The sequence below is a fragment of the Protopterus annectens genome, chromosome 4.part1 (assembly GCF_019279795.1).
Source record: "Protopterus annectens isolate FY-2018-M chromosome 4.part1, PAN1.0, whole genome shotgun sequence".
Taxonomy (NCBI): Eukaryota; Metazoa; Chordata; order Ceratodontiformes; family Protopteridae; genus Protopterus; species Protopterus annectens.
In genome coordinates, this window is record NC_056734.1 from 519,710,417 (window position 1) to 519,729,061 (window position 18,645).

General features: G+C 38.9%; 1 protein-coding gene across 1 annotated transcript in view; it reads left to right on the forward strand.

Annotated features, from left to right (window-relative positions):
• Window positions 1–18,645, forward strand: part of LOC122801244 (rootletin-like) — a 2,937,720-nt gene that overhangs the window by 737,748 nt on the left and 2,181,327 nt on the right. Inside the window, exons 9-10 of the mRNA XM_044070796.1 lie at window positions 12,396–12,502; window positions 16,547–16,774. Of these exons, the coding sequence (XP_043926731.1) occupies window positions 12,396–12,502; window positions 16,547–16,774 (335 nt within the window). The remainder of the gene's footprint in view (window positions 1–12,395; window positions 12,503–16,546; window positions 16,775–18,645) is intronic.

The window sequence follows — 18,645 nt, forward strand, 5'->3', positions numbered from 1 at the left end:
TTACGACCAACATGCCTTATGGTAGAAACTTTCATCATTATGCATGTGTCCTAATTAAATGGGGGCTCACTGCATGAACGCTGCATATGAAAAAGCATTGGGTCCAGACTCATAGGGAAGGGCTAGGCATTATAGTATCCCATTTGCAGAGTCTTCTATATTTGCTAAATTATCTATATATATATATATATATATATATATATATATATATATATATATATATATATCGTTATCAGTATTGTTATAAATATAGATATAGACATACATAGATATATATATATATATATAGGTGCATAAGCCTTCCATAAGGGCCAGCTATGTTATAACGATTGGCTTATCTCCAGCTTTGTAAGCAGTTATGTAAGAATGCGTAAAATCAATGTGATATTATCAGTTTGTTGAAACCACTGGTCTCAGTTGAAAGTCATTTATGTTTTGAGGAATCTCTGGCTACATAATTTTGCACTTTTGATTTTTTTGTATTCTTGCATGTATGACATGATGGGAAAGGAGGAGTCTGGATATTCTACGTATCCAGGAAATGAGGTAAAAGGGCAGTGCAGTGAGGCCTGTTGACCTGGAATCTAGTCTATTACTCAAGGGAAGGACAGACTAGAAATGGTGTGGGAACTGTGGTGAGATTATTCTGAAGTCACTGAGAGATGTTATCAAAATTAATGATATAATTTAATTATTTTTTGAAATTTGTTTACTGGGAAATTCCATCTGGGCACAGGTGCCCTTTTTTCAGTGGAGGTTCAGGGAGAAAAGCTCCAAGGTATCATATTTAATGCAATCAGTGTTTATAGTAACACATTTTATAATGCAGTTTCAGTGAATACATAGCCTAATAGTCAGTATAATAAAATTTCTATTGATATTCACAAACATTAAATTTACAGGCCTTGTACTGAGACTTTACAGATAGAAAAGTGATGTATAAGATAAGTAGGAGTACTTTAAGAAATACAATATAGTGAGGTATTAGAGAAGATAAGCAAGTCTGAGTGTTAACAGAGGAGTAGTGATGGAATAGTAATTTGGATGTGATTATTAGACGTAGGTATAGTAGTTTAAGAAGTACAATAAAGTGAGGTATTAGAAGGGGATAAGTAGGTTAAGTGATTTAGAGCTTTAAATGGATGTATAAGAAAGGTAATGAGGGTGTTAGAGAGGTATGTCCCAGATAAAGAGCAGGGACAAAGCCAGAAGGCAGAGAGGAAGTCTTTTAGTAATGGGTTGAAAATATGAAGGTGTGTGATAGACCTGACTGATAGAAGAATTTTATTCCAAATTCTAGCTACACTAGTGGAAGAGACTGACCTCAGCAGACCTTTGTGGTTTGTAGATGGTAAGCAGCTGTTTATTATTTGACTGAAGGGGATGATTTAAAAGATAGTGTTGGAGTAGGGGTCTAATTGCTGGGGAGACTGATGTGGTATGGATGATTTTATTTGTTAAGATGAACTAATTATAAGATAGGTGATGAGGAAGCTTGAGACAGTTAAGAGTTTTTAGTGCTAAACAGTGGTGGGTCTGGTAAGATTTGTTGCAAGTGAATTTGGTGACTTTGTTATTGCACTGTTTAAATTTAGAAATAATTGAGGCTTGTAGGTTGCCCATGATAGGGGCTTCATATAGGAGAGAGGGTAAAATGTAAGTGGTAGCTAGAATTACCTTGTCAGAGTCTGTAAGGAATTTCTTTACTCTGTGTAGGGTATCTAGTTTTTGGTGCCTTTTATTGATGCTGTTGTGGATATGCAAATTTAATTTAAGCTTATCATCGATTGGCATGCCAAGTAGTTTTGTATGTGGGGTAACTTCAGTCATGGTATTATTTAAGGAAAAAATATTAAAGTTGTTTTTATTTCATGGACATGAGATTTTGAAAAAAGAGAAGTAATTTAGTTTATTGGGATGTTATAGTAGGTGATTATCTTGTAGCCAACTTTCAACAGAGTGGAAGGCTTCTTGAAGATGTATTCAGGCTATTTGTTAGCCGAGGCACTAGGAGAATTGATTTTTTGTGTGAATAAAAAAGAAAACGTTTTTTAGAGACTTGATTCCTGGTTTTTCGGTTGTGGATTACAGTTTCCTGTTTGTTGGTGGTTGAATAATATGTATTAGGTTGTCGGAAATACATATTAGTGTAGGCTCATCAATGTAGTGTATGAGTGAAGCTTGTTGAGAGGATGTTTGTAAATTGTTATGGAACGTATTAAAGAGTAGAGGGCCGGGAATGGACTCCTGTGACACACCAGTTTTGACAGGAAGGAAGGAAGTGAAAAAAGTGGCGAGCCATTTAACAGACAGGTATTTATCGGTTAAGTGGCTGTTAAGCCATTGTAGTTTGGGCTGTGATAGCCCAAGGGAAGACAGTTCGTAGAGGAGTTTTTGGTAAGAGACTAGATCAAAAGCTTTAAAGAGATCAAGGAATACAGAGGAAACAAGTTTGCTTCATCTGTGGCTTTGTTAATAGTATCTCTGAAAGTTATTAAGACCATGGAAGTACTTTAGATGGGTCTAAAACCATGCTGTATGAGGGTCAGGAGCTTTACCCAAAGAATATGTTGAAGAAATTGCTTGCGAATGCACTTCTCTAGAATTTTTGACAAAGGGGATACTGTGGTGATAGGTCTGAAATTGGTTATATCAGATAAGGTTCCTCCTTTATTAAAGGGCATGATGACAAAGTTTTTCCATAGGGAAGGAATTTATGATTCCTTGATAGATCTGTTAACTAGAAGAGACACAGGATAGGCTATGGAACTGGTAAACAGCTTGATATATTCTACTGGGGGATTATTTCCTGAAAGAGAACAGGGTTTCAGTTTAAGAAGTATCAATTTGATATAGGTGGTGGCGATGGGTTTTAGGGTGAAATAAGGGGAGTTTGCTGTCTGAAGAGGTGGTGTGCTGGGATTGTTGGGAGGAATATCTTTAGTAAGAGTTTTGAATCATGAATCATGGCAACAAGACTCCATTGTAAAGACTGAGCAGTCTTTGTGATATTAGCCTGTGCTCCACAGCAGGGCTCCGATTGGCAAGGCAAAAAAGGCACTCAGACAGCAGATACAGTATCTCCTTGATAAAGTGAGACAAAATGAGTTGGATTTTCTAATGAGTGACCGAATGCTCATATCAGGATAAGCAGAATCGGATATGAGGACTGCCTTGGAGAAACATGAATAGTGAAGCCATTCTCAACTTTTTTCCTGCCAAAGAGCTTAATGGTGACCAATACTAAGAGAAACAGCCTCAAGATTACATACAAGAGTGGTCAACATGAAATTCAGGTAGACTTCCTATTAGTAAGGAAAGGACATTGGATCACATTAGAAATTGTAATGTTGTCCCTACTGAAATGATTGGCTCTAAGCATAAACTATTGGTGGCCATAATGACTTGCACACAGAGTTCAGAGAAAGCTCTATGGTCCAAAAAAAACAAAAATAAAGTGGATAATGTGCACCGGATACACAACCAGTAAACCACAGAATAAGCACAATTGGAGGGTCAACAGTGATAACGTTAAGTGTTCTTATTTTATTTATTTAATAAATTGTGTTTGGACTTTCTCGGCTGGCCCTCCAAGAAAGCTCTATAGTCAATAGAAACTAGGTTCAAAACCTGGAAGTTGACTGTAGAGAAAGAAAGCACACTAGTTCAAGAAAAAAAAAAACTCCAGGCCCTAGCACCTCAGGAAGAAGCTGAAATAGGTGGAGAAGAACAAGAAAGGCAGCATCTCAAAATACATTGTTTAAGGGCAAAAGAACAGATCTGCAGTAGAGACACAACAGGAAATAAGATACATAAGGAAAGGTAGTGGTGGAGTACAGAAACCCACAAAGTTATCAAAAGAAAGGGGAGTACAGGATGAAGTGGGAACTACAAAAAGACAAACCAGGCTGGAAAGGAATACTGGTGGGCTAATAAAGATGTTAAGAAAGGAGTAGCAATAGCAAAGATCAAAGTATCAGATACGCTCTACCAGCTTCTGGAAAGTGATTCCATAGATGGCACAAATAAACTATATCAGGTTATAAAGCAAAGGCAGAAAGATGAAGATGGTAACTATTTGAAATTTCGACACCCGCAAGAGTGAGTCCCGGAATAAGGAGACTGAATGGCCGAAAAATCGGACTTACATATACTAAGTCTGACATGCCATTTCTCTGAATATTTCCTTTTCTCCAAGGTATGGCTGTCTTGGAGTTAGTGTATACAATTTCCGAGGGTGTGGGTGCCTTGCCCATTTAAAGGACATGGCTGATTTTCGTGATTCACTCTTTTCCTGTCTTCTCAGTCTTTTTTTTTTTTTCAGCTTATCAGCATTTGGCATTTCAGGAGGTGACATTTCAATAGGGAGCCAGATAGTCAGCTACCCTTCATAAGGGATGCCAGCATACCTGCTCACTAGTCCACAGGATATCAAAGGTAGATGGAAGGAGTACTTCTGAATGAAGAAAACCCTACAAAAGCTGTACTGCCCCAGACACAGCCCCATGATGAAAGAGGGGGAGGAGCCCACCACAAAATAAGTAAGAACAACCATAAGGAAAATGAAGTCAGGGAAAACATCAGGCTTAGATGAAGTCACAGCAGATATGATCTAGATGTTGGGTGAGGTGGGGAAAAATGGCTCCTAAGGGTACTCATAGCAGTGTGGAGAGAAACACATATTCCAGATGACTGGAGAATAAGCATACTAGTGCCAGTGAACAAGAACAAAGGGGACATTCAGACATTCACAGCTGTGGGCAGTACAACGGTATCAAACTCCTGTCACACTGCATGAAGGCTCTGGAGAGGGTGACTGATAAGCAAATAAGCAGAATAGTAGAAAGTAAGATGGGAGATGAGCAGTTCAGATTTAGATCAGGATGCAGCACAACTGACCCAATGTTTGCAGTGAGACTGATACCTGAGAAGAAGCTAGAGATGAGATTGGAGTCTAACTGGGCATTCCTAGACTTGGAGAAGGCATATGATAAGGTCCCAAAAAAGCTGATTTGGGCAGTCCTGCAGTGGTTCAAATTCCCAGAAACATTGGTAGAATTAGTGCAGGCTATATATAAGGACCCAGTGACTCAATTATGAACAGTGTTCAGTCTCACAGAGGGATTCCTAGTGGGACTGGCTGTGCACCAGGGTTCAGCTCCGAGCCCAATGCCAAACTACATTAGCAAACAGGTTACAGGGTACATATCAGCAAAGTTTCTGTATGCAAACAATGTAGCATTACAGGCAGGGGCTGATCAAAAACTTCAGCAGAGGATAGAGGAATGGAATGCAAAACTGAAACCACATGGGGCGAAAATGAGTACAGATGAGACACTTGTAATGGCTGGAAATGGGGGAAATAAGAAGAAGCTGAGAACTGAGCTAGAAGGGAAAATAGTGGAACAGGTTAAGGGCTTCAGGTATCTGAGAGGAGTAACTGAAGAGAAGGGAAGTCTGCATTAGGAGGTCAAAGCTGGATTCAGAGGGGCTGCAGTCAACTGGCACAGTGCATCAGGGTTAGTGTATGACAGAAGAATGACAAAGAAACTGAAAATTAAGGTGTACAAAATAGTGGTGCAACCAGTACCATGGTATGGCACGGAAACGGCACAGAAACCTGGGCAGTAAAGGTAGAGCAGTTGAGGAAGAAGGTAATAGAGATGACGGCCTGAGGCAGTTGGTAGGATGCACACTGTAGGACAGATGAAGTCATGGGGACATAACAGCAGAAGCCAGATTAGCTGTAATTGCAGAAAAGGTCAAAGTGAACAGATTATAGTGGTATGCGCACATATGCAGAAAAGTAGAAGATAAACTGGTGAAAAAAGTTTGGGACAAACTGGATGAAGGCAAAAGGAAATGACGGCATTCAGCAAAGGGGTGAATGGATTGTGTGAGAGAAGACCAGCGACAGTAAGGCATGTGTCAAAGAAGGTAGGAGGGTGACATTCAACAGAAAGAGGTGGTGACAGTTGACACAACACCCTGACCCCATGTAGAAAAATGGGAAAGGGGTTGATGGATGATGATGATGATGATGATGATGATGACTAGACTTGACTATGCTGGATAGGCAGTTAAGAGGGAGAAGATGGGTGACTTAGAGTGGAGAGGATTTTAATGTGACGGTAGTGAGTAAAGTGTAGTACATATTAGTTGTACAGTAAAGTATTAGTGAGTATCTGAAATGTATTAGGAGATTGGTTATGTACTGAAAGGGAGTAGTGTATTATGGGGTCAGTTACATCCTTGGGCAAATAAAAAAAGGGCTCAGTAGAAAGGGGAGAGAATTATGTTACATGACAAGGCAGGTACTCAACAGTTCATTGCTCATATAACGAAAAGCATCAGTCAGAGTCACAGATTGTAGTTAACTAATTTACCTGAGAGAAACTGAATTTAGCCAACACAGGGCATAGAGAGGTTAGCAGCCATTACACAGGTTTACACTGTTAGTAGATGTGTTGGTAGGAAAGAAGACACATGTGGAATGGGAGGTGCCAAAGCAAATAATAAAAGGCAGGAGAAACAGAGGATGTCAGTGCAACCAAAAGAAATGAAAAATGAAGTCAGAGGAAGGACAACAGAAAAGATAGAAACACAGGCGAAATCCAAAGGTGTACAAAAATCCTATCAAAGGGAAGTCCCACAAAGATGTACAGAAGGAAAGAATCAGAGAGCAGCCAGAGTGTGGAGAGACTATACTGGTAGAATTACCAGTGGGGAGAGGGCCTCTCTCAGATGCATCAGGAGACTCAGAAGTTGCATGCTGGATGAGGGAGGGGCTGAAGAAAATGGACAGAACTAAGAAAGAAAGAAATGTACTGTATAAAAGGAGACCGGGAAACCCCAGACAACAGAGTAGAAGCTAAAGATGGGAGCAGCTCAGAAATGAAGAATTCATGAGGATTAAACTGGGCATAATCCTACTTTGGAAAACAAGGCTGAAGTTGACAAGCAAAAAAAAAAAAAAAAAAAAACTCTGGACTTCTAGAGCTAAAAATGGACAAACACCGCTCAGAAATTGTAGCACAAGTCACTTGATATTTTTTTGACATTGCCAGCATTCATTTATTCAGTCTTCTGTTTAATTGGTATTAACAGTTGTGCCATCTCAAACAGTTTGTGTGGGCAGCCCCTGCCTTCCCCTTAGCCTGGCTATGGCTGTGCACTGCAAAAACTAACAGCAACACAAGCTATCAGAAAAGGAATAGTGGAACTATAATCAGAAAGGTAGACCTGATTAAAAAGTCAGAAGAGAGGGAGTCTGTAAAAGGGAAAAGCAGTGTAAAGACAAGAAGTGGAAGGCAACAAAAAGGTAAAATGGAAAGTTATATATGAGGACCAAAGAGAAAGAGAAGGGGAAGCAACTATTAAGAGCATGAGAATAAGGCGTAGAGAATGAAGGGTTAGAAAAATAAAGAGGAATGGGTGAGAGCTGTAAAGGTGAAACAGAAACTGCAGCAGGTACATGGGCTAAGAGATGAAACACACACAATACTTAGCAAATGGTCTCTTACCCCAAAGAGGCTATAGAAATGAAAGGGTAAAAGGAAAACAGTGCATGCAGGAGATGCAGGAAGGACTGAGTAGGAGTGCTGCACATTTTCTGGTAATGCAATGGGGCTCAGGAAGCATGGAAACAGCTGTAAACCTTCCAGCTCCAAAATGAGGAACACTAGCCCTCGTGATGTGGAACAAATGGGCAGAATGTGGAGCACATACTAATGGCTTACTAACAGCTTCAACTAAGAAGGTCATAGGATGATTAAAATATGCTCATTTTTCTTATAAAAAATATCTTTTTATTAATCAATACGGCTTATTTCTATTTGTCATTGATATCAGTTAAAACATTCCTAACACTGAATGTGTGACAGACCCTTTCAATGTGGAACTTCAAGGAACATGAACTTTTTAAGACCCGAAATGAGGTACATTCCTCAGAATGAGGTACACTTGAGAAGTATGCATGGAAAAGGGTAATGGAGGATGGAGGAGAAGGAGCTAAGAGTGCAGAGAATGTTAGCAATGGAAGTTAAAGGCATTATAGCCAGAAGTTGGAAAGGTACACAAAGAGCCACCAGACAAGAGCTGGACAGGAAATTCCTCAAAATCATAAGGTGGAAATTAAAAGTAATCAAAATGAAGGGTGGAAGGGAATGGCAAAAAAAAAAAAAAAGAAAAAAGAGCTGAAAGAGATGTTATCTTATGAAATCAAAGCAGATATGACTAGACCTGAAAGAACAAGAGGAATGGTGGGTAGGATAAAGGAAGAGAGGGGAAAAACAGGGAACACAGCAGTGTATATGCAACAGTCAACTGCTGATGATATCACCTGTAACATGCATGAAGACTCCATAAGTTTTAATATGGCCTTCAGGAATGAATGAATGAATAAATAAATAAATAAATTAGCAAAATATGCATCTTTCCAGTGCCAAAGGCCCATCCTAGTTACTAGTGCTTCATACCTCAGACCTCTTATCAGAAGTTGCCAGCATGGCAGCAGACTGGACTACCTTCATCCCTCCAGGAAATTCAAGTTGGCATTAGCCACTCACTGCCAGATTCTGTCACCAGCTCCTCCAATGCCCACTTTGCTAGTCAATGCTGACTCATCTGCATCACTATGAGAGTTTAGTTCTTGTATACCACTGAGCCTGCAACCTTGGGAAAAGAACAGATGCTTCAAATTCCATTACTATAAGAGAATTTTATTTTCTGGCCTTCAAATTCCATTACTATAAGAGAACTTTATTTTCTGGCTTTCAAAGTTAAGTATCATAATAAGCTTTTCATTCATAAGACGTTGTCCTGTTCGATTCTCAGCTAAAAGCGTCTTCTGTGTGGAGATGTGTGTGAATGGGCGTACCTTAGTTGAAGGTTGTGCGTCAGAGCTGGCAACTCGGTACGTAAAAATCTACTGCCAATCATTAGTGGACCGGAGTTCCGCTGTGGCGACCCCTAACCGGGAAAAGCCGAAAGATACAACAACAACAACAACATTCAAAGTTGACTTTGACAAATTCCTAAAAAAGTTATGAACTATTTGTTTGCAGCTAATAAATATTACTCTCGTGTTAAAATTTGCCTGAGGTCCTGGTTATACACATTCATTATTAGGAGACAGGATTAGATGAAGAGCCCTAGCTTGACAATATCTTGAATAAAATAATGAAACATCCTTATTTGTAGTGCCTCTAATGTTTTCACTTTCCCTTGCAGATTTTCCTCCGTCAAGTAATAGTACAGGAAAGCGAAAGGAAGACCAAAACTATTTGAACAGAACTGGTACAAGATTTGTACAGTATAGTGGCACTTTGTAAGAAAAGTGGGTTACAAGTTAGGATTTATATCAAATGTATCCCTGGTCAACTCTCTGAGTGTATCAAGAATACTTGGGACTAAGTCAGACAATCATATTTTTACAAAGTTACAAAAGCATTAATGAAAATGTTATATTCTCCTTACAAAAGGATAGGATGCATTCCATATCTCTTCTTGTTTCAGAGTAAGGGGCCTGTTGAGACCAGATTTAGGTATATCTGCATTAAAGCATCATTGGGAAGTTTTAGGTATTCAGGACTGCACCTACTTGGTTAACACATCTACCAAATAAACAGTAAGCCCCCAAACTATCTTTGCCTTATTTCCTTGGGACGCTTAGATTGTGACTTTAGATCTGAAAAGCGCCCATTCACAAACATCTCAGAAGATTTTTCAGGTTTCAGGTGAATCGAAGAGATCTTCATTTCATCACAGTGGAAACAGCATATTCGTATAGCTGCAGTCTGTCTAGTTCAAAGAGCTGCGACAAAAGCGTAGTAAGAGCATTCCCAGCTCATTCTAGCAGATAAGACTTTGCCTGAGACAACTGCAGTTTTATCTGTTCTGGAAGCAGCTTATAAATATACAAATCTTTTCTCAGGAACGACCTCAGTTTTCATCAAAAGAACTGGGTTTGCATCCATTCTTGCATATTCTGTGTATTACAGCTTGAGGGCTAATATTTTGATTTTAGGTTTCTTTTTCTGTGATGCAGATTTTGCAAGATGCAATGAATTTCAGCTCCAGGAAACCTTACATATTTAGTAAATAAAGAAAAGAGTTAGCTTTGGGAGTGAATCCAGGAAAGATTCACTCCTGAAGGTTGGAAAAAATTAGAAAGTTTGTGCCTCTTCACTAACAGAAAACATATTGGGCCAGATTCAATAAAGCGTACACTAAGTGTACATGCTTTGTATTCAAGAACATTCTTATCACATTTTTGTGCTTTCTAGTTACTCAGAAAGATTACACTAAGTGTACATGTAGTCTGCACGTTGTGGTAACCTTTATGAATCCCTGTCAATATTTAAAGCTGCAAGAAAATCAGTAGGAAAACTAAAATTAGGAGGAAGAAGGTGTGAGTTATGTCTGTGTTGTCTGTTGACTCAGAATGGTGTACTCTTAGTGTAGGCGTTAACTGAATCCCGGAGACTGAGAATGGAACATAGAGGTGGTGTAATACCTTTTACTGGACCAACATTGGAGTTACAGTTACTAACAGGAGTTCTTCATCAGGAGTTATGAAGTTACTGATGTTAGACACAGTGCTTTAATATTCACTTGTGCCTAGAAAGGGAAGAACATCACTTCTTTCTCGTAGCTAAAAACAGTTTGATAAATGCCAGTGTCGGAAGAAAATGTGTAGCTTGAGTGCTTAGTATAATAGCTGCTCCTCAGAGACAGATACAGTGTTTGAGTTTGAAAAACTGAAAGTTTAGAAGATCAGCTTATGGCCTGCCATAAAATAAAGGTCCTCCCTGCTTTTTACATTAAAGACCTTGCTCATTTAACAAAGAAGATAAACAGCTCAAGAGGCTACTGACATTTAATAGGAACTACATTACAGTAAAATTGATTTTTAGGGAAAATAGTTAAATTCAGAGATGGAGAACCAGAAGTTATGATGCAGCTGAATAACCATTTCGAAATTTCGTATTGTTCCATCACCCTACCCAGATACCTGAGGCAAGGGAAATAAAGTAACCCACTTGCCAATTTAGAAAATGGGCCCAATTCTAACAGACATGCTGTCAGTGTAAGTGACTTACCCCAGTATACATCTGCCTTATAGATAGGCCTTATGCTATTTTAAGTCACTAACACTGAGAGCAAGTCTTTTGGAATTTGTCCCAACCTAGTGGAATCAGCTGAGTGCCCTCAATGTGATGGTTTAGAAGTATGTCCTGAAACACATAAATTATATGATTGTTTTTGGATGCTATACCAGCTAATGGAGTAAAAACTGACAGCTTATGAAAGAAGAGACTGAAACTCATGGTAGGCTAAAACCTAGTCTTCTAAAGTTTGAGGCTGACATCCCGACACATAGTCACCCGTGAAGGTGTATGTTATCATGGCTTTGGATTACCTGTATCACATCTCTAATGTTGGCCTGCCCGTTTCTTCATCTTAACTCTCCTTGTACTGCTCACTGCTTTGAACAGAATGTCATTTTTTTGTTGAAACTTTGTCCAAAGTACCTTTTGAGCTTGCTTAGCCTGTTCTTTGAAACTTCCTTCTAACTCTTTTATTGGCTGCTATGATTTATGCAAGAAGGATTTTTGAATTAGAGGGCTTGGCATACAAATATCCTTTTACTGTTTTTAACAGTGGTGTATAGTTGCCTTGGTTAATCATCTTCCTATTATGCCTAAGTAAAAAGATTCAGCTGCGTTCTTTGTCTTCTCATTGTCCTAAGAAAAATGGTCAGAGGCTTATTCATTATCCAGATTTGAAAGATGACTTTGGATTTTATACAGCTGTAGGACAAATGAAGTCTGAAAGATTGACCAACTCTTTGTTTCCCTTGCCCCAGATAATTGGTAAGGCAGTGAGAAAACAAGCCAGTTCTAAGTGGTTATCTAGTTGTATTGCTTTTTGTCATGAAGCTGGGGCAGCTCTTTACCAAGTCGGATCAGGGTTCATGCCATGAAGGATGTTTCTGCTACTACAGCAGTCTTCTTCAGTGGAGCTTGCAGGGGATACATACAAGTCCCCAATACAGTCTTCAGTTTACACCTTTTCATTAAATATTTATTATCTATGCAGTAAAAAGTGAGGAAAGGGGTATTTGAAACCAATGTCATTCAAGGTTTGCTAGTTCGTATCTTCAGTCAGTAGTTTGTAGCATATTTTCCTTTTCAGTGCACCCTTGCACAACTATCATTATACAGTATAGACGTCATTTGTAATGAATTGAGATCCAGTAGTGGAAAGGGGTGCCTTTTAGCTTGACATTTTATTATAAAGTACAAGAAGTAGAATGTATGAACCATGTTTTCTTGATGTTTGAGACTCTGCCACTTACTAACTGTCAATCTGCTTTCTGCCCCCCTCCTCAGAACTACAGCTCTTACCTCAGTAATGAGCACAGTCGAATTCTGACTCTTTGGCGACAGGTGGCAACACTTCGAAGCAATTTCACTGATCTTCTTACCACATCTCAAAGGTAAGAGTCTGAGTCTGCACGAAGTATAACCACTACATGCCAAAAGTTTTTATCTATGGCAAGACAGCACTGAGTGTATGTGTGTGTGCATGTGTCTATGTGTGGTCACATTAGTGTGTGTGTGTGTGTGTGTGTGTGTGTGTGTGTGTGTGTGTGTATGTTTAAAAACATTGTAGTACAGCAAAAAAGATTCAAAACTTTCTGTCAGAGTTAGCAACAAATAGTTATAAAATAAAACAGCTATTTTATAAGAAAGTGTATCATGGTGGGTCTGCCTGAATTCAGGTAAAATTCAGGTTATTACTGAACATTTTTTCAAGCACAATTGAACAAAGTCATAGTGCAGCCAAGTTAACATATATCAATGTAAAACACTATTTCCTTCATCAGAGTGCATGAGGATTTGGTATATCAGTATTGCCAACTATTTTTATAAGGTGGTTTTGCAATTTGAATTATTCCTTGCACACTTAACGTGGGTGCTGCACTCCCCAGACTTCTTGGACTTACATATAACAATGCTGAAATCAGGCAAGATGGAAGAAGAGGAAAATATAGGAATGAATTCCCTATTCACAGCTACTGTACACTCTTTGAGTAGTTAAATCTGAGGGTGTGGTGGTAATGTTGTACAGGAGAACTATGCTCCTCAACAAAAATATAAGTCTGGCTTATTAGTAAAAGTTGGGGAGGCATATTGAAGACATTCCCAGGGATTCATTAAAGTGCCTAGCAAGATCCCCATGGCTCATGCTAGAAAGATCCTTCTTCCAGGATGTGCTGGTTTGTGATTCAGAAAAATGTTAGCCGTGACAAGATATAAGACCTCATTATCAGCTAATTTGCATGAGTCTTGAAACCCAGTTACTACCACTTCATGCAGATTGTTGCTCCCTGTTATGATGTCATTGCTGTTATGGCACTTTAAGGAGTATTGCCCTGCTGTCTAGTTTGCTCCCACACGCCCCGATCCCCATACTACTGTTGGTGCAATTACAGCACTTTTAAAAATCATCCCTGAAGTCTAGTGCATCTCCCAACTCTGCATTAACATTGTGTCATTATGGCATCTTAAAAGTGTTTCCTGCTCTCTAATGCCCCCTCCCCCCAACTGTGTTATACCACTGAACATGGCCATGTTCAGTACTGCAAAGTGGCGGGGATAGTTGTGTTGATCTACACAGCCGAGTGACTTCTTGAATCACTCAGCTGTGTAGATGCCTTCCTGGAGGCGGTTCTGGGGAGAGTGCACATGGCTAATTAGCATGTGCCTTTTTCCCCACAATGCATAATTAATATTCAGCATGGACATGGGGCTAGCCCATCAGGTGATGCACATCTTGTTAGAGGACTTTGCAGTACCATGTAAGAGCAGTTGCTGAGTCGAGGAAAGGGGCCACAGCGTGTACTGAGAGGTGTACATGTTGCAGTATCTTAATGAGTTTAGCCCATTGTTCAGAACGCTCACTTTAATAGTCACTGGCAAACTGAGCTGATGATAAAAGGATTTCAGCCAGTTCTAGTAGATCCAGCATAATTGTCCCAAATGGATTTTGGTCCTACTGTTGATTGAAGAATGCAGTTTTTGTATAAGATCATTCAGAATGAATGTGTAAATTTATTTTTACAGCATTTCCACTTATAGTTGTTGCTTTTTCACTGTTATGTTTTTGTGAATACTGTTACATTATTCTTGTATAGTTGATATACTGATGTATTTTTTACAGTGCTCAACTTTACTGAATTATCACTTGTGACACAGGCAAAGTTACATTTATATACAAGTAATTAAACCATATTAACAAGTTTACATTTACAAACATGATATATCACAGATATTGTTCTACACAATATAATCAATCCAGCATTACATAAATTGTTCAGTTCTTACCTTCTCTTAAACCTCATTCCTCCTCCAAAACAATTTTCTGGATGTTTTGTTCCCACAATTTCCATTTTTTATGACTAATTTACTGTTACCCTTTTCTAAAGATCCCACTTCCTGTTCTTTTATCTGTGTTACAATATTCAGTAATTTAAGTACAGTTGGTTAAATTTTGATTTCCATTTTCTAGTAATTGCTTTTTTAGCAGAGACCAGAATTAAACTTAACAAGACCTCACTATGTCTAGGCAATTCATATCCTGTATCCTAGCACAAAATAATAATTTCCTTAGTTACACTCATCTGCTTGCCCAGTATTCCTGACAGAGTACTCTGTATGGAATTTTTAGTCTCTCAACTCATTAAACTCTGAGAAATGCTAATTTAATATCCATGCTTAGTTACTGTGAAGTTTTATAGCAACACTGTGGAGTACTATCACAGTCTATTATAACTGCATAATGACATGAGGTATTAATACAGTATTAGTGCAGAATATGCTTGAGGTGGCTTAAAATACTCATTTGTTTACTGTTTTTAACTATAAGGCATCACAAGTTATAAAACCAAATCTGGGACCTGCATTGTTACAGTGCTGAGTGTAGAAAAAGTGGACTTTTTTGGCAACTGAATTTATAATTTTGCAATGATTTACAGTTTTTGTCTGGCAACACTGAGTCTTTTAGTGAAATGCTTGCCATTTTATTTTGCTGTCTCACTTTAAGATACCATAGCCGTGGTGGTGCAGTGGTAGCATTTTCGCCTCACAGCAAGAGGTTCTCCCATTTGATTCTCGGCTGGAGCGCCTCCTGTGTGGAGTCTGCATGTTCTCCCTGCGGTCGAGTGTCATTTGAAAGACATGCGTGAATGGGCATGCCTTCATTAAAGGATGGACGTCGAGCTGGCACCTTGGCACCGTAAAAATCTACTGCCAATCATTAGCAGACCAGAGTTCTGCTGTGGCGACCCCTAACCGAGAAAAGCCGAAAGAAGAACATTAGTGTGCATCAGGTTTAAGTCCAGCTGGCTTTCTGTTGGTTAGGATTGCCACTTTGACCTGCATCAAGTGTTATGAAAGGCTGATGGTGTTCCTAATATCTAAATGTTTCATTTTCACCATATATTCATCTGACCCTGCTTTCTAGTAAGATATACACTGCTGGATTCTTTATCTGTATGAAGCATTTAATGCAGACCTTGTCTCATTTTAGTAGTTATATTCAATCCTGCCTCGAATCTCTGTGTGTTGTTATGGTGATGGGATTCTCAGACCTACAGTGCTCTCTTTACAGTACTGAAGGTGGGCCCCTCTTTGACTGTTTTTTTTTTTATTTTCTTCACCTTCTTTTTTTTTACTTTTGGCACAGATTCTCACCTCTGCCCTGATGCACTATTTAATTGTCACACTTAGGAGTACGCTTCCCTTGGGCTTTTCAGATTTTGACTTGGGATACCTCCAGGCCACATTGATTATCAACTGAAGTTTATAAATTCTCTGGCATTTACCTTTCATTTCCCAGTTCTAGGATTCTTTTGTAGCTTAGGTGCCTCTCTTATTTTCTGGAGAACACTCAGCAAGAATGTCCATTCAGTAGTTCACCCTTTTCATGGTTATCCACTCTTTATTCCTTCTCCCTTTTAACAAGCATTTCTAGTCTTTCACTTCCTAAGTTGCATTTTCACTGCTCTGAAAGGCTTCTCTTTTTCTGTTTTGTCTGATATGGTTTTCAGTCCTGCAACTTCTGTAATTTCATGCACTAGCTGAATATTACATTTTTCTCCTTTATTTTTTTCTTAAACTTCTTTTAGACTCACAGCAGGATTTTAGTAATTCTGAATTTGGGCATTTGCTGTTTTATGGCAGTTTTAATTATTTACACTGTAACCTGTTTCATGTTGTTGTATAGGCAACTTAGATTAAAATATGTAAAATTCTTTTATGAATTGACAACTGTATGTAAAATTGACAATGAAGTGTGTTGGGCAATTATAAATGCAGTATCCTTCTGTTACAATGAGGTGATAATAATATTGGCAAGACAATGTTGAGATCAGAATAGAAAAACAAAATACAGAGCATTTATTTGAATGGATCTTAAAAGAAAATGGTAGGTTACACTGCTGAGAGTTGGTTAATTCAGTGCTTCTCCTTACTTTCAGAGGACTGGATGAAGTAAGAACTGATATGGCGAGGACAACCCGACGTCTCCAGACCGCTTGCTTAAACCTGGACTCAAACCTGCGCCTCTCCCAGACAAGTGCTGCATCATCCCTAGAGAAACAAGCCTTACAGAGTATTCGGTTAGAGCAGCAGCTGCGTGAGAAAGTCAAGGAAATGATCCAACTTCAAGGCAAGTGGGATGCTGAGAAGGCAGAGGTCAACTCCAGGTGGGTATATCTGAAGAGGCACATTTGTAATCTGGTTGGTCTGCATGAAATTACTTTTATTTGTGAAAATAAAATGTCCATGTACCTTGGTCCCAGGTGTGAAGGTTAGTACAGGGCGGGTAAGTTTTTGTAGAGAAGGGTGGCATTCTGTCTTATCTGGTGGCTGGGAGGACATGAGTTCTTAATGGCAGTAGGTCACATGACTAAAGATGATTATGTACAAAACAGTGGGTATAAGAAGTGGATATGTAAGGGCTTACATGAAGTTGGGTGTGGAAGTTACAATATGACACAGTTTAGTAAGATTCTGGCTGGGATTTTGCCTGTAAAAGTTCCTTGTCAGAGCAGCCCACCCAGCTGGCCAACAAATGAATATTGCCATCAAAAATGTCAACATAAGGAAAGAATGTCTTCCCTGTCTACCAGCATTTGGTGTTCTCAAGTCCCAGTCTCAGCTGCTACTTAAAAACTCAAAAACTGCTTCTTTGTCTCTGTAACAAAAAATGAAAGATCCAAGCTGAATTAACTCTATTACAGGGAAGTTGAACAAATTCACTTGTTTGTAATATACTCCTTGGTTATAGTTGTGTTATTTGTCTTAAGTTTGTGATGTTTGTAGCATATTTGTACCTATAAGGCACATCTGTTTGGGTTTCATTTATGATTTTTTAGGTTTGTAATCATAAAGGAAAATAAAGGGAATGTCAAGAGGCATGTTTGCATAATGTTCAGATATAAATAAAAATGTAGTAACAGCCGTAAAAGTGCACAGAATCGATTGCAAACAGATCCATCTACATTTGTAACAGTACCAGAGTGTGTAGTGTTTGTGCATACTGTACCAGCTAGAGGAATTGTGATTGAATCTTGACACTAAAGGCAAAAGGCATTTTTTACCTGTCAAAGTTCCAATATTTGCCAGTTCTACTCACAAGAGAGAGAACTATTGCTCTTAGAAATGTGATTTTGTTGTAATTAATTGAATAAAAAATATATTCTAGTTTATAAAGATTTGATTTCATTTATTAAAGGCTCGTAGATGTATACTGGACTAATGAACAGTAGGGCCCCAATAAGCCTAGCTGTACAACCTAAATGTGACCCACAAATTTGATTTATGTAGGGGTGATTTACTGACTGCCCTGTCTATCAGAGACATAGGAGCCAAAGCAGGGGTGAATTTCTGATTACCTATCCATTGTTCCAATTTGTGCTTAAACAGGGATAGGGAGGAACTCTGCTTCACACGGATGGGGAGCCTGTTCCAGAGCATGGCAATTATCTGAGTTGGAACCAAATTTGTTTGCTAACAGGTTCATTATATCGCCAGGCTTGGTGAATGTTTTTTTGTTTAATTTAACTGTTGAGGCTGCCCACTAAAGTGTGCTAGCCTGTGTAACTGATGTATTACTGTTTCTGCATTTTCTGTGTGTTTTCTATCTAAAAACAAAAAAAACAAAAAAATAATCCTTGTTTTCCCGCCTCTTCTCGACTAGTTTAGACCAGTTTACAGGCTTTCCTGTATTCTGGGCTGTGGTGTAGTTCCTGTGTTGTCCATTACCTTACTTGGATAGAAGGAAGTTTCTTTGCTCACCAGTGGGAGTGGGGAGCCTTGAGCAGCCTACCTGTCCCTGTAGGAAGTGACCTCAGCACAAGAGCTGTAGTAATTGGTTGTTTTGGATCATTTCTAGCTCTTTTGAAGTTTCCTGTTTAAAATCCGCCTCTGGGCGTTTTTTTCTGGCTATACTACTTAGACAAGCTCCTCGTGGTCCTGCAGAGTGGTCCTAGCTACAGAGAATTCAGAAAAGCGACTAGTTTCTTGATTTAAGTATCTTTGCTGTTTTTTTACTTGAAATACCTTCTCTAGCTTA